Source organism: Emys orbicularis, chromosome 8 (assembly GCF_028017835.1).
Source record: "Emys orbicularis isolate rEmyOrb1 chromosome 8, rEmyOrb1.hap1, whole genome shotgun sequence".
Taxonomy (NCBI): domain Eukaryota; kingdom Metazoa; phylum Chordata; order Testudines; family Emydidae; genus Emys; species Emys orbicularis.
The window spans coordinates 25,011,758-25,031,233 of NC_088690.1; the positions used below are offsets into that span (position 1 = coordinate 25,011,758).

Genomic DNA, 19,476 nt, shown 5'->3' on the forward strand with positions numbered 1-19,476 from the left:
GGCATTTTCTTGGTACCAAAAACAGAACCTCAAGCAGGGAAACTGAAAAATAATGACTGCTTGGGTGCCTTATGCAAGCTGCCCTGCAATGCATTTAGTTATTCGGTACATTCTACCACACTACAAGGCTTGTAATATTACATTCAGTGTCTTCCTGATGTTCAGAGATTAACAAAAAGTGCTAATGCTGGCTTTGTGGCTCTAGCAGAGAATGTGGGATGTACAGACAGAAGGAATTTCCATAGCATGAATACGTTGGTAATCTATGCCCTAAAAATAAAGTTCCCCATAATGACTGCTAAATTTCTAGGATTCAGGAAGCAGTGTTTAAAGAGAAAAAACTTATGCAAATGAAGATTCCAGATGTCTACTTATCCTACATCTTGAAGATTAGGAACAGAAATTCTCCATGGTATTTTGACTTGATGAAATAGACATGAAGAACTAGATCCTTGACTAGTATCAGGGGGTAGCCGTGTTAGTCTGTATCTACAAAAACAACAAGGAGTCTGGTGGCACCTTAAAGACTAACAGATTTATTTGGGCATAAGCTTTCGTGGGTAAAAACCTCACTTCTTCGGATGCATCCAGGTGCCACCAGACTCCTTGTTGTTTTTGTAGATCCTTGACTGTGGTTGAGGATCACACAGCACAGATCCTGGGGGGGGAGGGGGAGGTCATGGCTAAAACTCCCCCTAACACCTCCTTTGCTAAAGAAGAAAGGAAGGGAGTGGTATAGGAACCACTATACCTGTTCTGTGCCACTGGAGGATTCCCCTTATACTGGCATAATCCCCTCATGCCCATTTATGCCAACTTTACAGGCAGAATCCACCAGCAGTACAATGCAAAGCAGTTCCACCACACTGCTGGCTGTCGCCAAAAGTCTACTAGATAACTGTTATGGAAGTGATGCACTTATTTTGTGTCTTAAATTTCTTCTGAATGTATGAGATGGGTAAAAATTATAAAGTACTGGGGGGAGGGATAGCTCAGTGGTTTGAACATTGGCCTGCTAAACCCAGGGTTGTGAGTTCAATCCTTGAGGGGGCCACTTAGGGATCGGGGGCAAAAATCTGTCTGGGGATTGGTCCTGCTTTGAGCAGGGGGTTGGACTAGATGACCTCCTGAGTCCCTTCCAACCCTGATATTCTATATTATCCAAAGGTTTCTGTAGTTTCATTTATTCCTTAGATAGAAAGATCATTTTGAAAAAGTCAGCTATGCACTATAACAGAGTAGAACATCACTAATACACACACAATGTTGTGAATTAGTGAGTATCCGAAAAGGATAAACACATCAAAACAGTGTACTTCGTTTATTAGACAAATGTGGTTTAATTTTAATTCTTTATGATAATACTTCACAGCATTTTGGGAAATACTGTAGTACATTAATGTAACAACTTTGATTAGTATGCGGCCTTGTTAGAGCATTCTGCTATTTAGCCTTTGCATGAGAAATGGCAAGGGCCAACCTCATTTTTACATATTAGAAAAGTGCAAGCCAGTGAGATTCCATGGTAATTGAAAAGATGAAAATTAATTTGAAATGTTACGTCCGGCATTATAGGTTCTGTAATTCAACTAAAAGCAAATCAGCATTTGGGGTTGTTGTTTTTTTAAATGACTTCTTGAAGTGAAAGCCAGAGAAATAGATGATGGCACTGTTTGTCTCAGCTAGCTTTGTATAACTTAGTGGAAGTTATCATGGCAATCAATCATTCGCTTGACTTTATAAAGGAAGCATGAGCATGTGAACATCTTTCAGTTTTGGGGCAGTAAGATTCCCATCATAATTTTTTGATCATCCTTAACCTTGGAGTTCATCCACATTTCTTTCGGAGTGGCCAGATGAGCAAATAGCAGCCAGGAACTTGCTCTTGCATGCATACAATTTTGGCAGCATCTCTCTTCAGTGCTCTATGTCCATTCACATTGTGGAAGTTGGCAATAACCTACACCGGCATTTGGTCCTATTGACAGAATGTTTGTTTTACTTCTCTTGGGTACAGAAGTAGCTATCCTTGCCCTTGGGGTATTGTGAGGTTGCAAGGCATGAAAAGCAGAAGCTATAGAAAGCCCAACAATTCCCACAGAAGCCTAGTAGTGAAAGAAACTAGATTCACAGCACAGCAGCTAGATCTTAGGAAGGGGACTCAGAGCTGTTGTTTACTGGGTAACATCCATACAGGATTCCATTTGCCTCCTTTTGTCCAGTTTACAAGTACAGGCAAACAAAACACAAGTTTAAACTGTGCTCAATTATAAGTATTTGTACTTACAAAGTGAAAAGGAGATGGAACCCAGCATGTGGGTGTGCGCGCACACACACACAATGAAAATGACACTCAGTGTGTCCATTTCTAACTTTCTTCAGCATTAACAGACCCCGCAAATCCTAGAGACTGAAAAGGTAGAACAATGAGTGCAATATATTGCATTTTACCACAGCATACAACAGTAACCAGCATCCCTAACCTTGAGAATGTTGGCTTAAATTCAATCACTGGAGGAGAGGGAACCCACACATTTTGATTACCATCACCAAGCATCGTGGTTTTCCACATCTAGTCCAAGGTGCACAGAAGCACTGACATGGCCACTGATTGCCTTCCATCTACTCTCTTGCAGTCACAGGAGATGGCAGCACTAAAGGAGACAGCTGAACAAACACACAGCTGCTGTTGATCAAACCTGCAGAAGGGGAGGAGGAGCTCCACTGTGGCCTGGTCTACACTGCGGGAGGAATCGATCTAAGTTACGCAACTTCAGCTACGTGAATAACGTAGCTGAAGTCGACGTACTTAGATCGACTTACCGTGGTGTCTTCGCTGTAGTGAGTCGACTGTTGCCGCTCCCCCGTTGACTCTACCTGTGCCTCTTGCCGAGCTGGAGTACAGGAGTCGACAGGAGAGCGTTCGGGAATCGATTTATCGTGTCTAGACTAGACACGATAAATCGGTCCCCACTGGATCGATCGCTGCCCGCCGATCCAGCCGGTAGTGAAGACATACCCATAGTGAGAGATGGAGAAATGCAGGACTTTTCTTCTTGACCACTTGCTTGGTGATTCTGACTCATGGCATCACTAGGCAGAGGGAATACATTCTATACATAGAATATGTGTATCTTGTATACAAACACACAGTAATTTAGGATACCCACCTTAAAGGGGCTTGATTTTCAGAGAGGAGTTGTGTAGCAATTCCTAAAAACGCTTTTACGTGTCAAGTTGAGCACTCAAAAAATCATTGGTTGCTTTTGAAAATTGTGTCCTATACATTTGAAAATGAAGTAAAATCTTCAATATGAGTTTCATTCATCAATGTATTTTTATCTCCAGATAAATTGTTCTAATCCAAGAATATCAGTGTCTGCATCTAAACTAAAACCTGTATTGCCTTTGTTCTCTTACTAAGCATTTTATGTGCCTGATGAAAATTTTAAAAACCCTTAACTCATTTTATAAAAGAGTAATAAAATGTACTCAGTGATAATCGCCATTTTATTTTCAACCAATTAAAGTGAAATGAACCTAATAACATGTAAACAAATGAATTCTGACCCATCTGTTTGTCACTGTTTAACAAAGCAGGAAGTATTTTCCATAGAAAGTACCATTTTTTTTAAGTTAAACTTAAAATCTTAATTTCAAATTTAGTCTATGAAAGAAAAACTGAGTAGTTTAATTGCAAATTAATGTCTGTTAAGTAACTGTAAAATGCAATTATATTGGAAATCATCTGTTTCTTCTGCATTATTCCTCCAAGGGGGTATCCCTTCACTGGATTGCATTGCTCGCACAGGTTTCCCAACAGATAAGTTCAGCAAATTTTAATAAGGTTATAGTGGAAAGTATTAGTTCATTCATCCAAAGATGACTCCCATCATCCACTACTTCCCTAGGAGTTAACCAATCCAAAGAGCAATGAAATCAGGTGTTTCTCAGCAAAGGACAGTTTTAAAGCAGTTATTAAAAGCAACTAATGAAAAAAGATTGTATTATAAATATGCTAGAGATGACAGCTCAATGTGTAGTTCTGGTGCTCCTTGGAGCTGACATGCCATCGTCTTAAGGAGAAATGTCACCACCTGTCTCCCTTGCAAGTGAGATATTGTGTGTGTGTGTGTGTGTGTGTGTGTGTGTGTGTAACAATATTCTGCCTATGGGCTGGGTTGGTGTGAAGATTTCACCAGTGAAGCGGAACATGAATATCAGCTCCATATGTCGGTAAGGGGGCCACACCAAGATTGTTTCATATGGAAGTGGCAGCTTGTACTCGCTGCCTTGAACCCACAGGCATGGTGATAGCCACTTCCCCAACCTCTCATCTGGGTGAAAAAAGCAGGGAAGGAATATCTCCGTAGATCCTCGTTCTAGGGATGCCTACAGGAGACATGCATCCCTTCCTCATGGAGGAAGCCAGGAGAGACAACAGTTTAAATCCTTGGGTGCTGACAGATTCTCCCAGAAGTGCTGTTTGTAAAATACTAGATTCAAGAAGGAAATGTCTTCGGGTAGGTGCAGAGGGAAAAGATTCCATTCTGAGCCAAGACAGGTGAGAGTGAAGATCCCTGCTGTCAGGAACAGGCTCTCATTGTTGGAGCTCTGCCAAAGCAGTATGCACTGGAGGTGCAAGGAACCATCCTCATGGTCAGCTTTCATTATAGTTACTGGACTACATTTTGAAAGCCCTTACCAGGATCAGTACTGGCTTCTGTGCATTGGATTGTTGTTGTTTTTATTAAGTATTTCTGTGTTATAGGCCCTCACAAAGAACAGCAAAAACAAAGCATTTTAGAAACCTGAACACTGTACATTTTACTTTCTTGACATACGAACACGGTTTCAGTGTTTTCCTTCAAATTTTGCAAAAAACCTTTCTCCTCTATACTTGTGGGCATGACTCTTCTCCCAGCTAAATCAACAAAGAACAGGAATAACTTCCCTGAAAATGAATGAATTTACATAGCACTGTAAAACCAGAGAGATCGGAATCAGGTCCCGAGAATAAACAAACAAGAGATGGGGGGAGTTTTGGGGCCAAAGTGAGATAAGGGCTGAAACCAGAGATGAAAATGAAACCTTGGTTGCAAGGTTAACTGTGGAACTACTGTGCTGAGCAGTTCCGTAATTACCTTTGACAATCACTAACTGCTCCAACCACAACCTTGGTCTCTCTGCTCCCCTTCTACAGCTCTGAAGACCCCTTATCCATTTTCTTCCTTTAATTTTTCATTTGATTTCCCATGTTGCAGTCCTCATCCTTCCAGCTATGGATTGGATGAGACAGTCAAAACTGTGCATTAAGACCCTAATACCACAAAACATTTAACTAATATAAGTAGTCCCAACTACTCACATGCTTAAAATGAATCAAGTGCTTAAGAGCTTTGCTGAACTGGAACCTCAGTGGCAAAAGCAAGTTCTTGTTGAGCAATGCAAAGGTACACTTACCCTACAGGATTAATTTAATATAGTAATCCCTTGGGGTTACAGTCATAATTCTTTCCCCTTAACAGTTATTTCTAGAAAAGCCATTTTTTTAGTTGCTAATTTTGAAGGTTTCTGTTCTCAAATTAGGATCAAATAGTTCTCTGGGGAAATGAATCAGTAATTTATTTGCTAAGTTTAAGTACTAAAAAAAGCAACAAAGGGATACTAGATACATTAGGATATTCATTTACTAGTTTCTATAGCAATGTCTGTTTTCACCAGACAAGTAGAGTACATATAGGAATGCTCAACCCTTCAGAAGTAAATGCAGAGCATTCTAGGTCGCACCCCTAGTGTGGGCCTCCCACCCCCGCCTTAGAGCAGACTGACAAGCTGTACTGAACCTTAAAGTTACTATTACAAACAAAAATCTAAACTATTGTACTGTTCCATAATGCTAAAGTGTTTTCGCTTAATATGATCAGTATTTAACAAAGGACTGGAAGAAATAAGCATCCAATTTGATTCTGGCCTCAAGTTGCCATTTAAGCTTTCAATTATAACAAAATTAAGAGATTGGACACTTATCATTGAAACATCCCTTTCATCAATAAAATATCTGTAATGTTACTGGGCTACATCATATGAGGATAGTTCAAATGTCAAGCCCCGATTTAAGCAAGGTGTATAAGCATGTGCCTAAATTTAAGTGCATGAGAAGCTCCACTGAAGTTAGGCACATGTTTAAATACCTTGCTGAACTGAGGCCCTACTAATGAATGTTTTGTATATGATGAACAAAAACAGAATCTCCCAACATAAAACTTATTTTTCTTCCAAATTTGACTTAACATTTTTCTCTACCCTCTCACTAGAACAAAATAAAAGCAGAATTAAAAACAAACAAACAAAAGAACAGAACTGAAATACCTCCTAACTTTTTTGCTTTATACACAAACTCAATCCAAATTTGTCTGCATATATTAGCGTACCAAAAAAACCTCATAAATTTTTAGGATGTCTTCTGTAGTATTCTCGTTAAGCTTGACTAAGCTATTTTAAAACTTAATTTAAATATTTTTGTTCAAGAATACGTGATTACTTCATGCTACTTACAGGATATTTTAAGAATCAAAGAGCCGTCATGTTGATTTCTAATGTCTTGGCAATTCATTCTGTACAGGCTGTCAACCAGTTGGCTGCCACAGCTCCTTCTACCTAGTAATGTAATATTTTAAAACCAAAATGAATGCTTGTTTTATAGCTGATTTACATTTTACATTAATGGCTGTCCAGGCTCTTCCTTTTCCAATTACTTAAAATGTTTTTAAATCTAATGTTTGTGCTTTTTGTTTTAGACTGGTAAAGCAATTATCTTCCTTTTTTGTGTATGTCTGATTTGCTCTATATTCAGAAAATTGGTGGTTTACGTTTTAATATTAATACTCCCTTTGGTTTTTATCCTTTCATTTCTTGTGTGTCTGTATATTTAAATTAATTGTGCGCTAATGTATTGAGTTTGATATAATTATTCAATTTAGAATGGCTAAACTCTATGCTGTTGTTGTCCTATTTTTATACTAATATGGTAACATTACTACTAATACAAGAGAAGTGCTGTGTTGAAGTCAAAATTGGGTGCAGTGTTTCCTTTTGATGCAATTCATATGTAATAAGCAATTCAAGATGTACTGTACCTGAATTTTTCTCAGTGAGCAAACAAACGAGAAATCAAAGAGAAGGCTTTTAATGGCTACCATATTACAGTGGTTTAAAAACTGGAGAAAATATTAGAGATAATGTTTAAGGACCTCAAGAAACAGTGATGGACATTTGGTGATACCCAGAATACCAACAAACTTATGGTACCATTTGAATAGAGTTGCCAGTTATCTATTAGGCTATTCCAAGTAATTAAGATACAGGTCATCACATTATCAGGCAAAAGAAAGTAAATGTGAAACATCCCCAATCATTACCATAGGGAATATGCTGCTTGTCCTTTTCTTCAAAAAGAGTGCTTTGTGTGACAAAGTTACATTTATGAAGAAACTGACAAGAATGTGAAAGCAGCTACTTTGTAAGACATGGACATCCAGTGTAATGTAGAGCAGTTTCAGGGTTGCTCTAAATTCCACCTTTGGCAATGACCCCCCCGCCCCAAGGGGCTACTTCAGGAGCAGGGATTGCCAGGGCATTCTGGCCCCTCACATACTCCCTAGATAAGGGCCTCCAAGGGGGTGGCATAGAGCTTTACAACATCCTATGCCAAGGAAATCCCTAGGTAACTGGGTCTGTCTAGCTGCTTTGCACCAGATGACAGGGAGGATCTGGTCCTATACTATTGGTAAGCTTCTGTTATAGCAACGAGATAAAGTATATGAAAATCATATTTCTGCATTCCCACAATGCAGTAGTCCATTGCAAGACATCACACAATAACCAAATGAACCATCCATGGTTATTAATTTCTTTATGCTGTAAAAATATTACTGTGACATTTAATCTGGCCAGCCATCTTAAAGGTTAATTCTCTTTCCCGTTTCAGATTTTCCTCTAGGTGAACCAATCTGTGCAGTTCCTATTTACCTATTCCAAACAACCCACAAACTGTTTCAGTGCTCACTCTCGCTGTTAAGAACATATTGACTTGCTGCCTGCTCTGTTGTTTAATTCATTTATGCTGAGAGTCAGGCATGAAGACAGAATTTTAAATGTGACATTTGCAGGCTGTTGGGTCATCTGAAGCTCTGACAACACCAGGGAATTCCTGACATACAAACTGGTCCTGATTTCCAATCTCCAATGTTCTGAACACATCAGATATTCTTCCCAGAGGTGCAGATTTCAGCCAAAAAAAAAAAAAAAAAATTAAAATCCCTTGTGTTCACATCTTGCAGAAAAGGCCTGTACACTTGAAAGTTTTAAAATAAAGCCCATGTTTCCTTTAAGCTAAAATTGGCATTGCCTGCAGCAAGCAATTCAACTGCAAAGAAACACTCTGATTGACAAAGATATTTGGAAAGATCTACAACAACAATTAATAAATACTCATAGGATATTCTCAGCAACTTTGACATTTGGTGGATTTCCATTTTCTCCTGTTGATCTATCATGGTTCAAAGTCAATTGTGTCTGAAGGCCAGAACTGTAGATAATCTGCCATCTAGACAATATTAACATCTGGCTCAGTGGGCCAGCAGTTAATTACAGCCACAATTAGAATGAAATACCTAAGGCAAAACTCTACCAACAGTGCTTTTTGTTGTGATACCGGCTATGCTGCACAAGGAACAGAAAGTATGATGGCACTACTGTAGTTGGAAATGGAAATGTTACTCAGACCTCATTCAGAATTATATTGGGAAGGGAAATTGTTTTCCCTGTTCAACTCTTCATTACAAATACACTGTGATAATGGTATTGTAATTTAGCTGCTTTTTCAAAGACAGCAGGCATGTTGTGATTCGGGTCAAGATGCAAGTTGGAAGAAATCTAGATCTGTTTTTTAGGGAAAAAAAATACAAAAATTTTAACTGCACCTTGTGCCATCAGTGAAGTCAGAATTCTTGTGTCATCCTGCAAATATCCTTTCATTGCTGTGCTTTGAATAAAACTTTCATGATTTAATAGCTGTCATCTAAAGTTTGTGAGTGCCTCTACATAAGCACATTGATTCTGTAAAACCTAACAAAAGTATTACATTTTAAAGATTATGAATCTTGCCTATTCTGAAAGCAAATACTTGTAATGGAAAGGCATACCTGGTGTATTATCTGAGCTACAGGAAGCTGTTCAGCATATTTTAGTGGTTCTGTTGCCATCTCATCATTTGGAACCCTGAAAATAAATGAAGTTCATATTACTAAATGTTCTTACAATTATTACAAAAAACAAACTCCTGGAATTAAAAACAAAAAAACTACATTACTACCAAATACCGTTTGAAATGTTACATCTAGAGCAGTGGTCCACAAACTAGGGCCACCACTTGTTCAGGGAAAACCCTTGGCAGGCCGGGCCGGTTCGTTTACCTGCCGCGTCCGCAGGTTCGGCCGATCGCAGTGCCCACTGGCCGCAGTTCGCTGCTCCAGGCCAATGAGGACTGCAGGAAGCGGCGCGGGCTGAGGGACGTGCTGGCCACACTTCCCTTGGCCCGCGCCGCTTCCTGCAGCCCTCATTGGCCTGGAGCAGCGAACTGCGGCCAGTGGGCACCGCAATCGGCCAAACCTGCGGACGCGGCAGGTAAACAAACCGGCCCAGCCCGCCAGGGGCTTTCCCTGAACAAGCGGCGGCCCTAGTTTGAGAACCACTGATCTAGAGGGAACAATGTTTTGCTTCATTATAATCAGAAAAGTAAATCCCCACCTTAAAATAGTTTTTAAAAGCAAGAGAAAATAATAAGACAAGTTAGTGTAAATAAAACTTGTGTGTTACTCATGGCTGCTGTTTTTCACTGGAATAATTCAAATATGTAGGAAGTTTAAAATCAGCAGGCGGAAACCTGAGAAAACCTTTTAATTTTGTTTTAAGTGAATTCAGCTGGTGAAAGATGCTTGCCTGATCTCCCTGGAGAATGAAGTTGTTTGTTTACAGAACAGGTGCAGCACTGGCAATGACAGTGCAAGCTTCTCCATATGGTCCCACTAAGGTAACTCAAATGTGACACCACCACAAGCAAGAGGATAAATCATTCTCCTTCCCTTCTTTGCCAAAAATGCCAATCAGTGCCAGCTGCGGTGGCGAGTTTAACAACGCAACCACTTGTCCACTTTGAACTGGAGTAAGACCTCCAGCTGGCTACCCCGCTGATATGCTGCTGAAACTGTACACTAGGTTTCCTTGTCATTAAACCCAAATAGAGCAGTTTCCTTGCTCTCATAGTGACAGAGAGAGAGCGAGAGAGGCCCAGAAAGAAATCCAGTTAGCATAATATCTCTCTAGGAAAGAAAAAGGGGAAGCTGATTAGTAGGGAAAACCATTCTCAGGAACTCATTGAGTCTAAACCTTCTCCAATGTGTACACTCATGTACACTTTCAAAGTGGATTTCAATCTTGGAGCCTCACTAGACAGCTCTCTGCTCCTGGATCCCCAACTACCGACAACGGCCAGAAATACTCTCTATCTCTCTTCTTCAGCTGACCAGAAAATTGAGCTCTTTCCTCTCCTGTACAGCACCTGCTTCTGGTCACCAATGCTTTGGTTACTTCTTTGGTTGGAAACATGGTGTGTCTGGGACTAACCATCTAGGCTGCTCGGTCTCTTCATCTAGTGCAGAATGCAGCTGCCTACCCCTCTCAGTAGAGAAGAATTGTGAAAGCATATTACTGGCTGTCTACCAGTATAGACGCCGACTTCCCCTGTTTCCCATGGGTGCTCGACCCCCACTCTGCCTCCGGCCCCGCCCCCACGCCACCCCTTCCACAAGGCCCCGCCCCTGGGCACCCCCATTCCAACCCTTCCACAAAGTCCCCGCCCCAACTCTGCCCCCTCCCTGCCCCTATTCCAATTCCTTCCCCAAATCCCCACCCCGGCCCCACCTCTTCCCATCTCCTCCACTAAGCGCGCCACATTCCCGCTCCTCCCCCTCCCTCCCGGAGCGTGCTAAAGCTGCCAAATGGCTGTTTGGCGGCAGCCGGACGGGAAGCGCTGGGAGGTAGGCGGAGGAGCGGGGACGCGGTGCGCCCACGGGAGGAGGAGATGGGGTGGGGGGTGAGGGGAGCTTGGCGGCCAGGGGATGCAGAGCACCCACTAATTTTTCCCCATGGGTGCTCCAGCCCCGGAGCACCCACGGAGTCGGCGCCTATGGCTACCAGCAAAACTCAAGGTGCTGGTTGTCTTTTGGGAGCCACAATGAACAGCTCACCCCACGGTTCAATACAGAACTGTACCTCGTTTTAACCTTCCCTTTGAACAGAACACTCAGTTTAAGATTGAGTTAGGTATGCTTGTAGAAGAGGAGTATCACTATATCATTGTATTAAACATTAGTACGAAAAATATGGCCTTGTTCTTCCATGGCCCTATGTAAACATAATTATGACAATTATTATTCTGGAGACAAGTTAACCTGTAGGCAGGGAAGGATGAGGACAAAAAGGGATAAGAAAAGGGAAACAATTTTTAAAGGTGTTTTTTGAACATCTCTCTATCCAGCAGTGTGCACCCACCCGATCCTTTTCTGCCCCCACCCACTGCCCAGCCCCCTTCTTCTTTTTGCCCCAATGTACATTTTGGAATTTTCCTGTTTCAGCTGGAGGGAAAGACTGAGGTCGTCTCTTTTGGGGGCTGTTTGCTGCAACAAATTCTTAGTACAAAAGCCAATCAGGGCAGAAGAATTAGAGTAGTCAGAGTAATATGCATAATCACTGTGTGATTTTTGAGAAATAACTCCGCTGATTATGCAAATCCCTGTACTCTGATTGGCTAGCTGTCATTATTAGCCCACTAGGACATAAGGATCTGCATCCGGTATAGTTATTAAGAAATAACCATACAGTGATTATGCAAATCTGATATCCACAACCAGAGTGCAGAGAATTGCACAACTGAGAAAAAACCCTCTAGTTATCCATCAGCAGCTGTTACAGCATTCATGCACTCTGCCTGGTTGAGACAATACCATTTGATTGGAACTGCACAGAAACTGTTAGTATCTCTGCTACAAACTAAGGAAACTGCCCTGGAATCCTTGCTTTTCATACCCTCGGACAACTGTGGATATACTTTATGCCACTGATGTTCTTTATACCTCAATGGGGATGGGGTTCACTTACACCAACTATGGCTTTGATCCTTGCAAGGTGTGCAGCAGGAAGTGAGATGCTGTCATAGTCCAGATCAAGTCTCAGTAGAGACTATGAGTGGGCATATAGCCAAGGGTCCTCTATGGCATGGAGAACCAAATCCACAAAGTGAAAATCTCAAACTACTTGTGCATCCAATCCCTTACTCTCTCACGTCCACAGGGCAAGAGAGGGGTATGCTGTGGTGGAAAATTGATTTGTCTGACGAGACAGGCCTAAGTGCAGTCCTCAGGAAACCAAATCAGGTTCTTAGTTATGTGTGCCCCTCTTTGGGCTTTCTAGTACACGCATATGCCATACCATGCTATACCTAGCCATCAGGACTACACAAGAACTTTGCTATTTCTCTCCTAGAGATCAGACTTCTTAATCATGCGAGCCTCTGTTGTTTGCATGCTTTTAAACAAACTGGATAAAAGTAAAGGTTCTCTGATCTTGAAGGAAGTTGCAGCAACCAAAATGTTGATACTCCTGTTTGAAAAAATCTCCAAAGACACATTTTAGTAAAGCAGAACTTCACTAACTTGTGCTAATAACTGATCTGTGAATAACACCTGTGAATCAACAAATTTTGAGAATTAGCAAGTTAGTGAATAAAACAATTTAGAAAGGATAGTTCATAACAAATTTACTTTGCTCATTTGGCATGTGCAGTCCAATTTTCATTATTTATGATACTACACTGTACCAGTAAACCTACTGTATAATATTTTGTAAAATGCATGAGGTCTTACTAGGACGAGAGCTCCTTATGGCTCCATACTCACAGATCTTTCCTGACAAGAACGGAGAGGGGTGGGGGGCTTGTTTTTATAAACTCTGTGAATTATGGAACATGCAGGTTAGTGAAGTAACTAAGTTATGGGCCCATGGATGGATGGATTTCTCTCTCACTTTTTGTCTGCGGGGGGGGGGGGAGGGGAGGGTTGTATGTATGTTTTACAAAAGCCTCTCTAGACATTTTGCTCCCAGTTCCCTTCCCTTCTGATCGACCTTAGAGCTGTTCAACTTGATAAATAGTTTGTTACAGAACAGTCCTATTTTTCTAATGGCATTCTGACGCATTTATTAGAACACCTGCATCCTTGGCTCTGCTCTGAGGGAGCCAAAATAGAGCTACTGTTACGGTCTCAGTTGAGAGCTGTGTATATGTTGTGATATTAAGCGTGTCTATTATGGGTGTCATTCCCCTTAACTCAAAAAGTGTGCAACCTTCCGACAAGCTCCTAGGCATTATGGTAATACATATAAATAGTAAAATAATTAATAAGAACCACCATCATCACAGGAAAGTATTTCCTTATTTAGTGTCTTCACTTAACATTCATACCATGTCTTTATCCAGGTTCAATTCAGAACAGGTTTCAAAGACCTATGAGCTGATGTACACTAGAAAAGTTGTACCACTATAACTATGTCAGTTGGGGGGAGTCATTTTTTACTTATACAGTTATAAGAGTATAAGTCCTAGTGCAGACAGAGTTATACCACTGTAAATGTACCTTACACTATTAGAGCTTATTTCACTTTTGAGCCGCAGGGTTTTCCTTTTCTGAGGGGGGGCACAGACGATGGGAGAAGCACGATAGGAGAGGCTGGCTCTTTTCTGCTTTTCTTCACTGGAGAGGGGAGAAAGGTCAAGGGCTGCCCTGCTTCCTCTTCTCCATTTCAGAGTGGAAGAAAAGACCAGGTTAGAAGAAATGGCACCTCCCACCAAGGTCATCCTGACTCCGCTTGTCCTCTTCACAGCGAGATCAAAGGAAGGTAGCACTAGTACCTCCTCAGAAGAACCCCCTAAAGCAGAGCCTGGAGGTATACATCTATTCTGAGAGAAGATGGAATCAGGAAAAAAATAACTGGACTCTGCTGTGAAAAACTACTTATCTTATTGAGCCCCTCAGGGATTTGTCAGTTGATGGAAGTGTGCTTGATCACAGATGATGTATTTTTTGGACTATAATTTCACAAAATCCACTAGTTTCACCATTTAGTTCATTTATATTTCACACTTGGATCTTTATAAAATTAAACGCTAATTTACTTTAATGCAAGCTTCTTTGTGCTTTTAAAATAATTCTATTATAAACACACAGACACTTTGAATTAATTAATTTTCCAACCAGCAATAGGCCTTTCTGTCCCAATTGAGCATGACAGCAGACTACTGCCAACAGTGTCAATACAAGCTAGCACACTAGCGTATAAAACAGTATTCCAGTATGCCCGACATCTGGTAATGAAGAGCATAAGGAGATTTTGATTCTCACAAAGGAGAGGGGAGAGAGACATGAAATCAGAGGAGAATTAGGAAACAGCAAGAGATATCAAAAGAATATCTTGAAAAAATTCAATTTGAAAGCAATTTCTGTATTGCTGCTGTGACTGCTCTTAGACAAGGGGAAGGGAGCAGAAGCCACAGAAAGTGAAGGTAATTCTAGTAAAATGTGTCAAGATATTTAGTGAGGAAGCAGATTTGTTATTTATATAATGTCGTGTGGGCACATGCTGTTTTGCAATAGGCAGCAAGTGCTAAAGAAAGAACTAAATCCCTATCACCAAGAGATGGCATATTACAATATGGGACAGGCACATTTTAATACTCATGAGTATGGCTAGATTCTGGTATAACACTGAGAACAACATGTAGTCACTACAGCTCATATGATTCACCCCAGAAAAGGAGGGCTTCCAGGAAATTTTTAAGAGTTGGAAAGGATGGGACTTGGTAAACAGGACACGCCAGAATATGTGGTTGCTTTGAGACTGCAAAACACTGAATAGTTGTCTAGGCGATTGTGGGCTAGCAAGGGTAGACATTTGTTCCTTTGCCTAGAGTCACCAGCTTTGTTGGTCTACACTGACTGAGTAGCTGTTCCAGGCATAAGAGCAGCACGACAGAAGAAATGCTGCAAATGACAACAAAGTCACTATGTGGTAGCAGGATGCAAAGAGTGTAGCAATGGCCTGAGACAGATATCTAGAGCGAAAGAGAAAACAGTGGGGGTGAAAATATTAATTTAAAATCTTGTCTGGCATCAATAGCTTTACTGTCTATAAATACATGAACAAGTTTGCATCTGGCAATAAAAACAACACAAAATAACAGTACTTTATGCACCACATCAGAGAAAGTTATTAGGTTCCCCATTAAAGAGACTGAAATGGGCTATATCTGGTTTGAGTGAATAGTTTTTAAAATTGACCATTGAGAAATTTATGTACTATATCGAGACTAGAGAAGATTAAGAATTAAACCTTAGTTTAATGCCATCTACCTGCTCCACCTGTTAAGTCCTAGCTTTACATGTTCTTAAACAGAACAGGTTTAGATGGTAAGAGTATCACTCAGCACCAACCATCATGCAAAGCACCAAACCATGGAAAGCATTACTCCTCCCTGGAGGTAGTACAATTAAACTCCACAATGGGTGCTAATCAAACTCTTCTTACCTTTCCAGGAGGTGAACGTTTCCCCTACAGATATGCTCAACTATATTATTTGACTAAAATGGGGAAATATTAAAAAGTAAAGTAAGTGTTTCAAAGAGATTTCTTACAGAACTTCTCCTTTACCCTTATCCATTTTCTCAGTTAGATAGATGAATATTTAGGTGATTTAAGAATATATTTCAGCACAAAACACTTTGTGCTGACATATTTTGTCTTAGGTAGTGCAAATATCATATACACATGCCAATCAGAACATGTGGTGTACCTCATCCAGTGCACTAAATGCTTCAGTTTTAACTATGTGGTGCACCTAGTACTCAACACAATTTCACTCACTTCCATTTCATTGTACCTTGGTAAACTGGACAGCTGGCAGCTTACCTTGGGTGACCTTGCATGACTGTCTAGCAGAACGCTAACGTGTATGTTTTGCAGATCATTACTGTGGAGCCCTCAAAGTCACATCTTCTAACGGGCAAGCGATTAGTGCATATTCAAGGATGAGGTGAGGAGGGAGCTATGGCTACAATGCAGACATCTCATGATTCATGAATACTGCCAGGCATGCCAACATCTATTAATAGGGGAATTTGCTCCATGATGCTTATAGGACCTCCTCCAGTAGTGGCATGGCATTAAAGATGTTTTAAAAAGAAGATAATCTGTAAAGCAATATGTAAACAATACATGCATCTTATCTAGACAATAATGAAAATGTATACCTGAGGCAGAAATGATCTTTGAAATCATGAAAAAAATTACTCTGAATGCTGCACAGGTAATCAGAGGGGTGTCACCTCCCTATACACCAATATCCCTCACAACGATGGCATTCTGCCTGCCTCAAATTTTTACAAGATAATGGACAACATTCAGATATCCACCCCAAACACATCACCAAAATCATCCGTTTAATCCTCACCCATAACAATTTCACATTTAACAACACACACTTTGTCCAAGTGTTTGGGAACAGCTACGGGGATCGGATGCCTCCCCAATGTGTCAACCTCTTCATGGACCACCCTGAAGAAGACTTTCTGGACAAATGCACCACAAAATCAATGATATACCTGAGATACCTCAATGATATTTTTATCTTCTACACCAGTGGTCTCCAAACTTTTTTGATTGTTCAGTAAAAAAAATTTTGAGCACGCACGCCCTGCCACGCCAAAACAAACAAACAAACAAACAAAAAAGCCGCTCAGTCTCCCGCCCGAAGTGCCGAAGCAAATAAATAAATAAATAAATAAAAATAAAACCGCTCCTCCTGCCGCGCACCCCCAAGGATCCTCTTGCGCACCCCACTTTGGAGACCACTGTTCTACACAGCCAACCTAAATTCCCTCACAGATTTCCACCACAACTTCAACCACCACCACCCTCCATTAAACTCTCTCTAGAACACTCCCACACTAGCATCGACTTCCTGGACACCCCAATCAGCTTCAATAATGGAACCCTACAGACACTATTTACAAGAAACCCATGGGTCACCACACTTATCTTCATAAACCCAGTAACCATCCTCAACACATCAAGAAATCTGTTTATCTACAGCCAGGGACTCAGATACCACAAAATATGCTCTGAGGCAGTGGTTCTCAACCTGTGGCCAATGTGACATCCTCAGGGCCATACAGGTATTATTGGATGCAGCCCACAATGGTAAATAGGTTGAGAACCACTGCTCTGAGGAGAAAGTTCGAAATATACATCTTCACACACTTAAACTGCCTTTGTTAAGCAAGGACATTCCATCAGAGAAACAGATCACATCATGAAACAGGCCACCCAAATACCCTGAGAAAACCTGCTTCAATATAGAAATAAGACCCTCTCCAACCTTGTTTTCCTTAACCTCTGAGGATAGGACAAGAAGCAATGGGCTTATACTGCAGCAAGGGCAGTTTAGGTTGGACATTAGGAAAAACTTTCTATCAGGGTGGTTAAGCACTGGAATAAATTGCCTAGGGAGGTTATGGAATCTCCATCGTTGGAGATTTTTTAAAAGCAGGTTAGACAAACACAGGGATGGTCTAGATAATACTTAGTCCTGCCATGAGTGCAGGGGACTGGACTAGATGACCTCTCAAGGTCCCTTCCAGTCCTACAATTGTATGATTCTATGTGGGTGAAACCAGACAATGCTCTCAAATGAACTCCCACAGAAAAATGATAAAAGACAAATACGCCACATCACTTGTGAGTGAACACTTTTCACAAAGCGATCACTGTATATCTGGCCTCAGTCCTCCTATTCAAAGGAAACCTGCACAACACCTTCAAAAGACGAGCCTGGGAGTGTAAATTCATAACTTTGTTAGATACTAAAAATCATGGACTGAACAGAGACACTTATTACAACAATTTATAACTCACTTACCCCTCCCTTTAGCTTCCCTCTCCCCTAATCCCCCAATGATTGGAGAGGTGTTATGGGCCACTTCACCTTGAATCATCCCCTGAAATGGGTGTTAACTACTTATGCTAAACAATCTGTTCCACTTTGTATTCTGTGTCACTCTGAGTGCATTTCCATGACCTGAAGAAGAGCTCTGTGTAAGCTTGAAAGCTTATCTCTCTCTCTCTCTCACCAACACAAGTTGGTCCAATAAAAAGATAAAATGCCTCACTCACCTTGTCTCTCTAATGTAAGATAATAGTTAGTTGGTGCCTCAGCTAACAAACCAGTGGTCTCTGTTTAATACTCGGGTTAGGTTCCTTTATTACTAAACCAGCAGGGTTTGGGAGAAACAGAAGGCAAGGAATGCCCTAAATCACACTCACTCTCTGCCAAATTCTCCAGCAAACTCAGTAATGCTGCTGACAGACTCCGGATGCAGCACAGAACAGCCTTTCTGTTTAGTTGTGTGGAGGAGGAAAAAATTGCAGAGCTCCTTGGTGCTTCTACTCCCACTAGCAAAACAAATAATCCCAGGTGAAAATAAATCCACAACCAGTTACAGCTTTACTTTAAATTTGGTATCACTTTATAGTTAAGAATAATCTGAGATTTAAACTAATACTTAAGGTCACAAATTGTTTTGGAAATAATCACTATTTAATTCACAATCTCTTTTTTAATGAATCGAAGCAAGATACAGAACAGGTCTAGGAAATGAGAACACTGGAGGAAACTATTTCTACTGAGAAAAATATTAGCATGTTCTGAGTTTGAAACACTGCTTCTTTTTAATAGCATAAAGATGGAAGTCTATCTACCCATCCCTGGGGCACTTCACTGTTTGACTGCTCATTGCATCTATATATGATCCCATTATAGTTGGGATACATCCTGAGCTTTGCATCTTCCACTCATGACAATACTCACAACAATCCATTCTTCACCTTTGCTCCTTGTAGCAAAAGCAAAAAAGTGATGAAAACAAAAGTCAACACCGCCCAGAAACCTCTGACTGAATTTCAATGAAAGCTTAACAAAACAAAAATAAGAAAAAACCCAAAACAAAACAAAAAAACCCAGAGAGTCACAACTATCAGTCAGAAGGCTCTAATACTATTTAGATAACAATAGTGCTATAAACAAGATGGTACACCCTGCTGCACCTAGATAAGCCTGTTAGCTAAAAGTTTTGGGAACAATTATCAGCAGTGCAGTGGCTAATAATTACATGGGACCAAACACCATAATCTATCAGAACATGGAGAGTCACCAAAAATCAACAGCGAGCTGCTCTTAAAAACTAACAGCAGGTTGTGCCAGGATATGAATACTGACCATTAAGTGGTTATAACTAGGACTTACACTTA

At 40.7% G+C, this 19,476-nt stretch overlaps 1 protein-coding gene across 2 annotated transcripts in view; it reads right to left on the minus strand.

Annotated features, from left to right (window-relative positions):
- The window catches only part of PIGK (phosphatidylinositol glycan anchor biosynthesis class K), a 119,076-nt gene that overhangs the window by 27,203 nt on the left and 72,397 nt on the right, over window positions 1–19,476 (minus strand). Inside the window, exons 10-11 of one of the 2 annotated variants that reach the window (XM_065409407.1) lie at window positions 9,207–9,282; window positions 6,583–6,660 (exon numbers count right to left, since the gene is read on the minus strand). In XM_065409407.1, the coding sequence (XP_065265479.1) occupies window positions 6,613–6,660; window positions 9,207–9,282 (124 nt within the window). In that variant the 3' untranslated portion in view covers window positions 6,583–6,612. Of the gene's footprint in view, window positions 1–6,582; window positions 6,661–9,206; window positions 9,283–19,476 lie in introns of those variants that run through there. The other variant, XM_065409406.1, reaches the window with a different exon arrangement.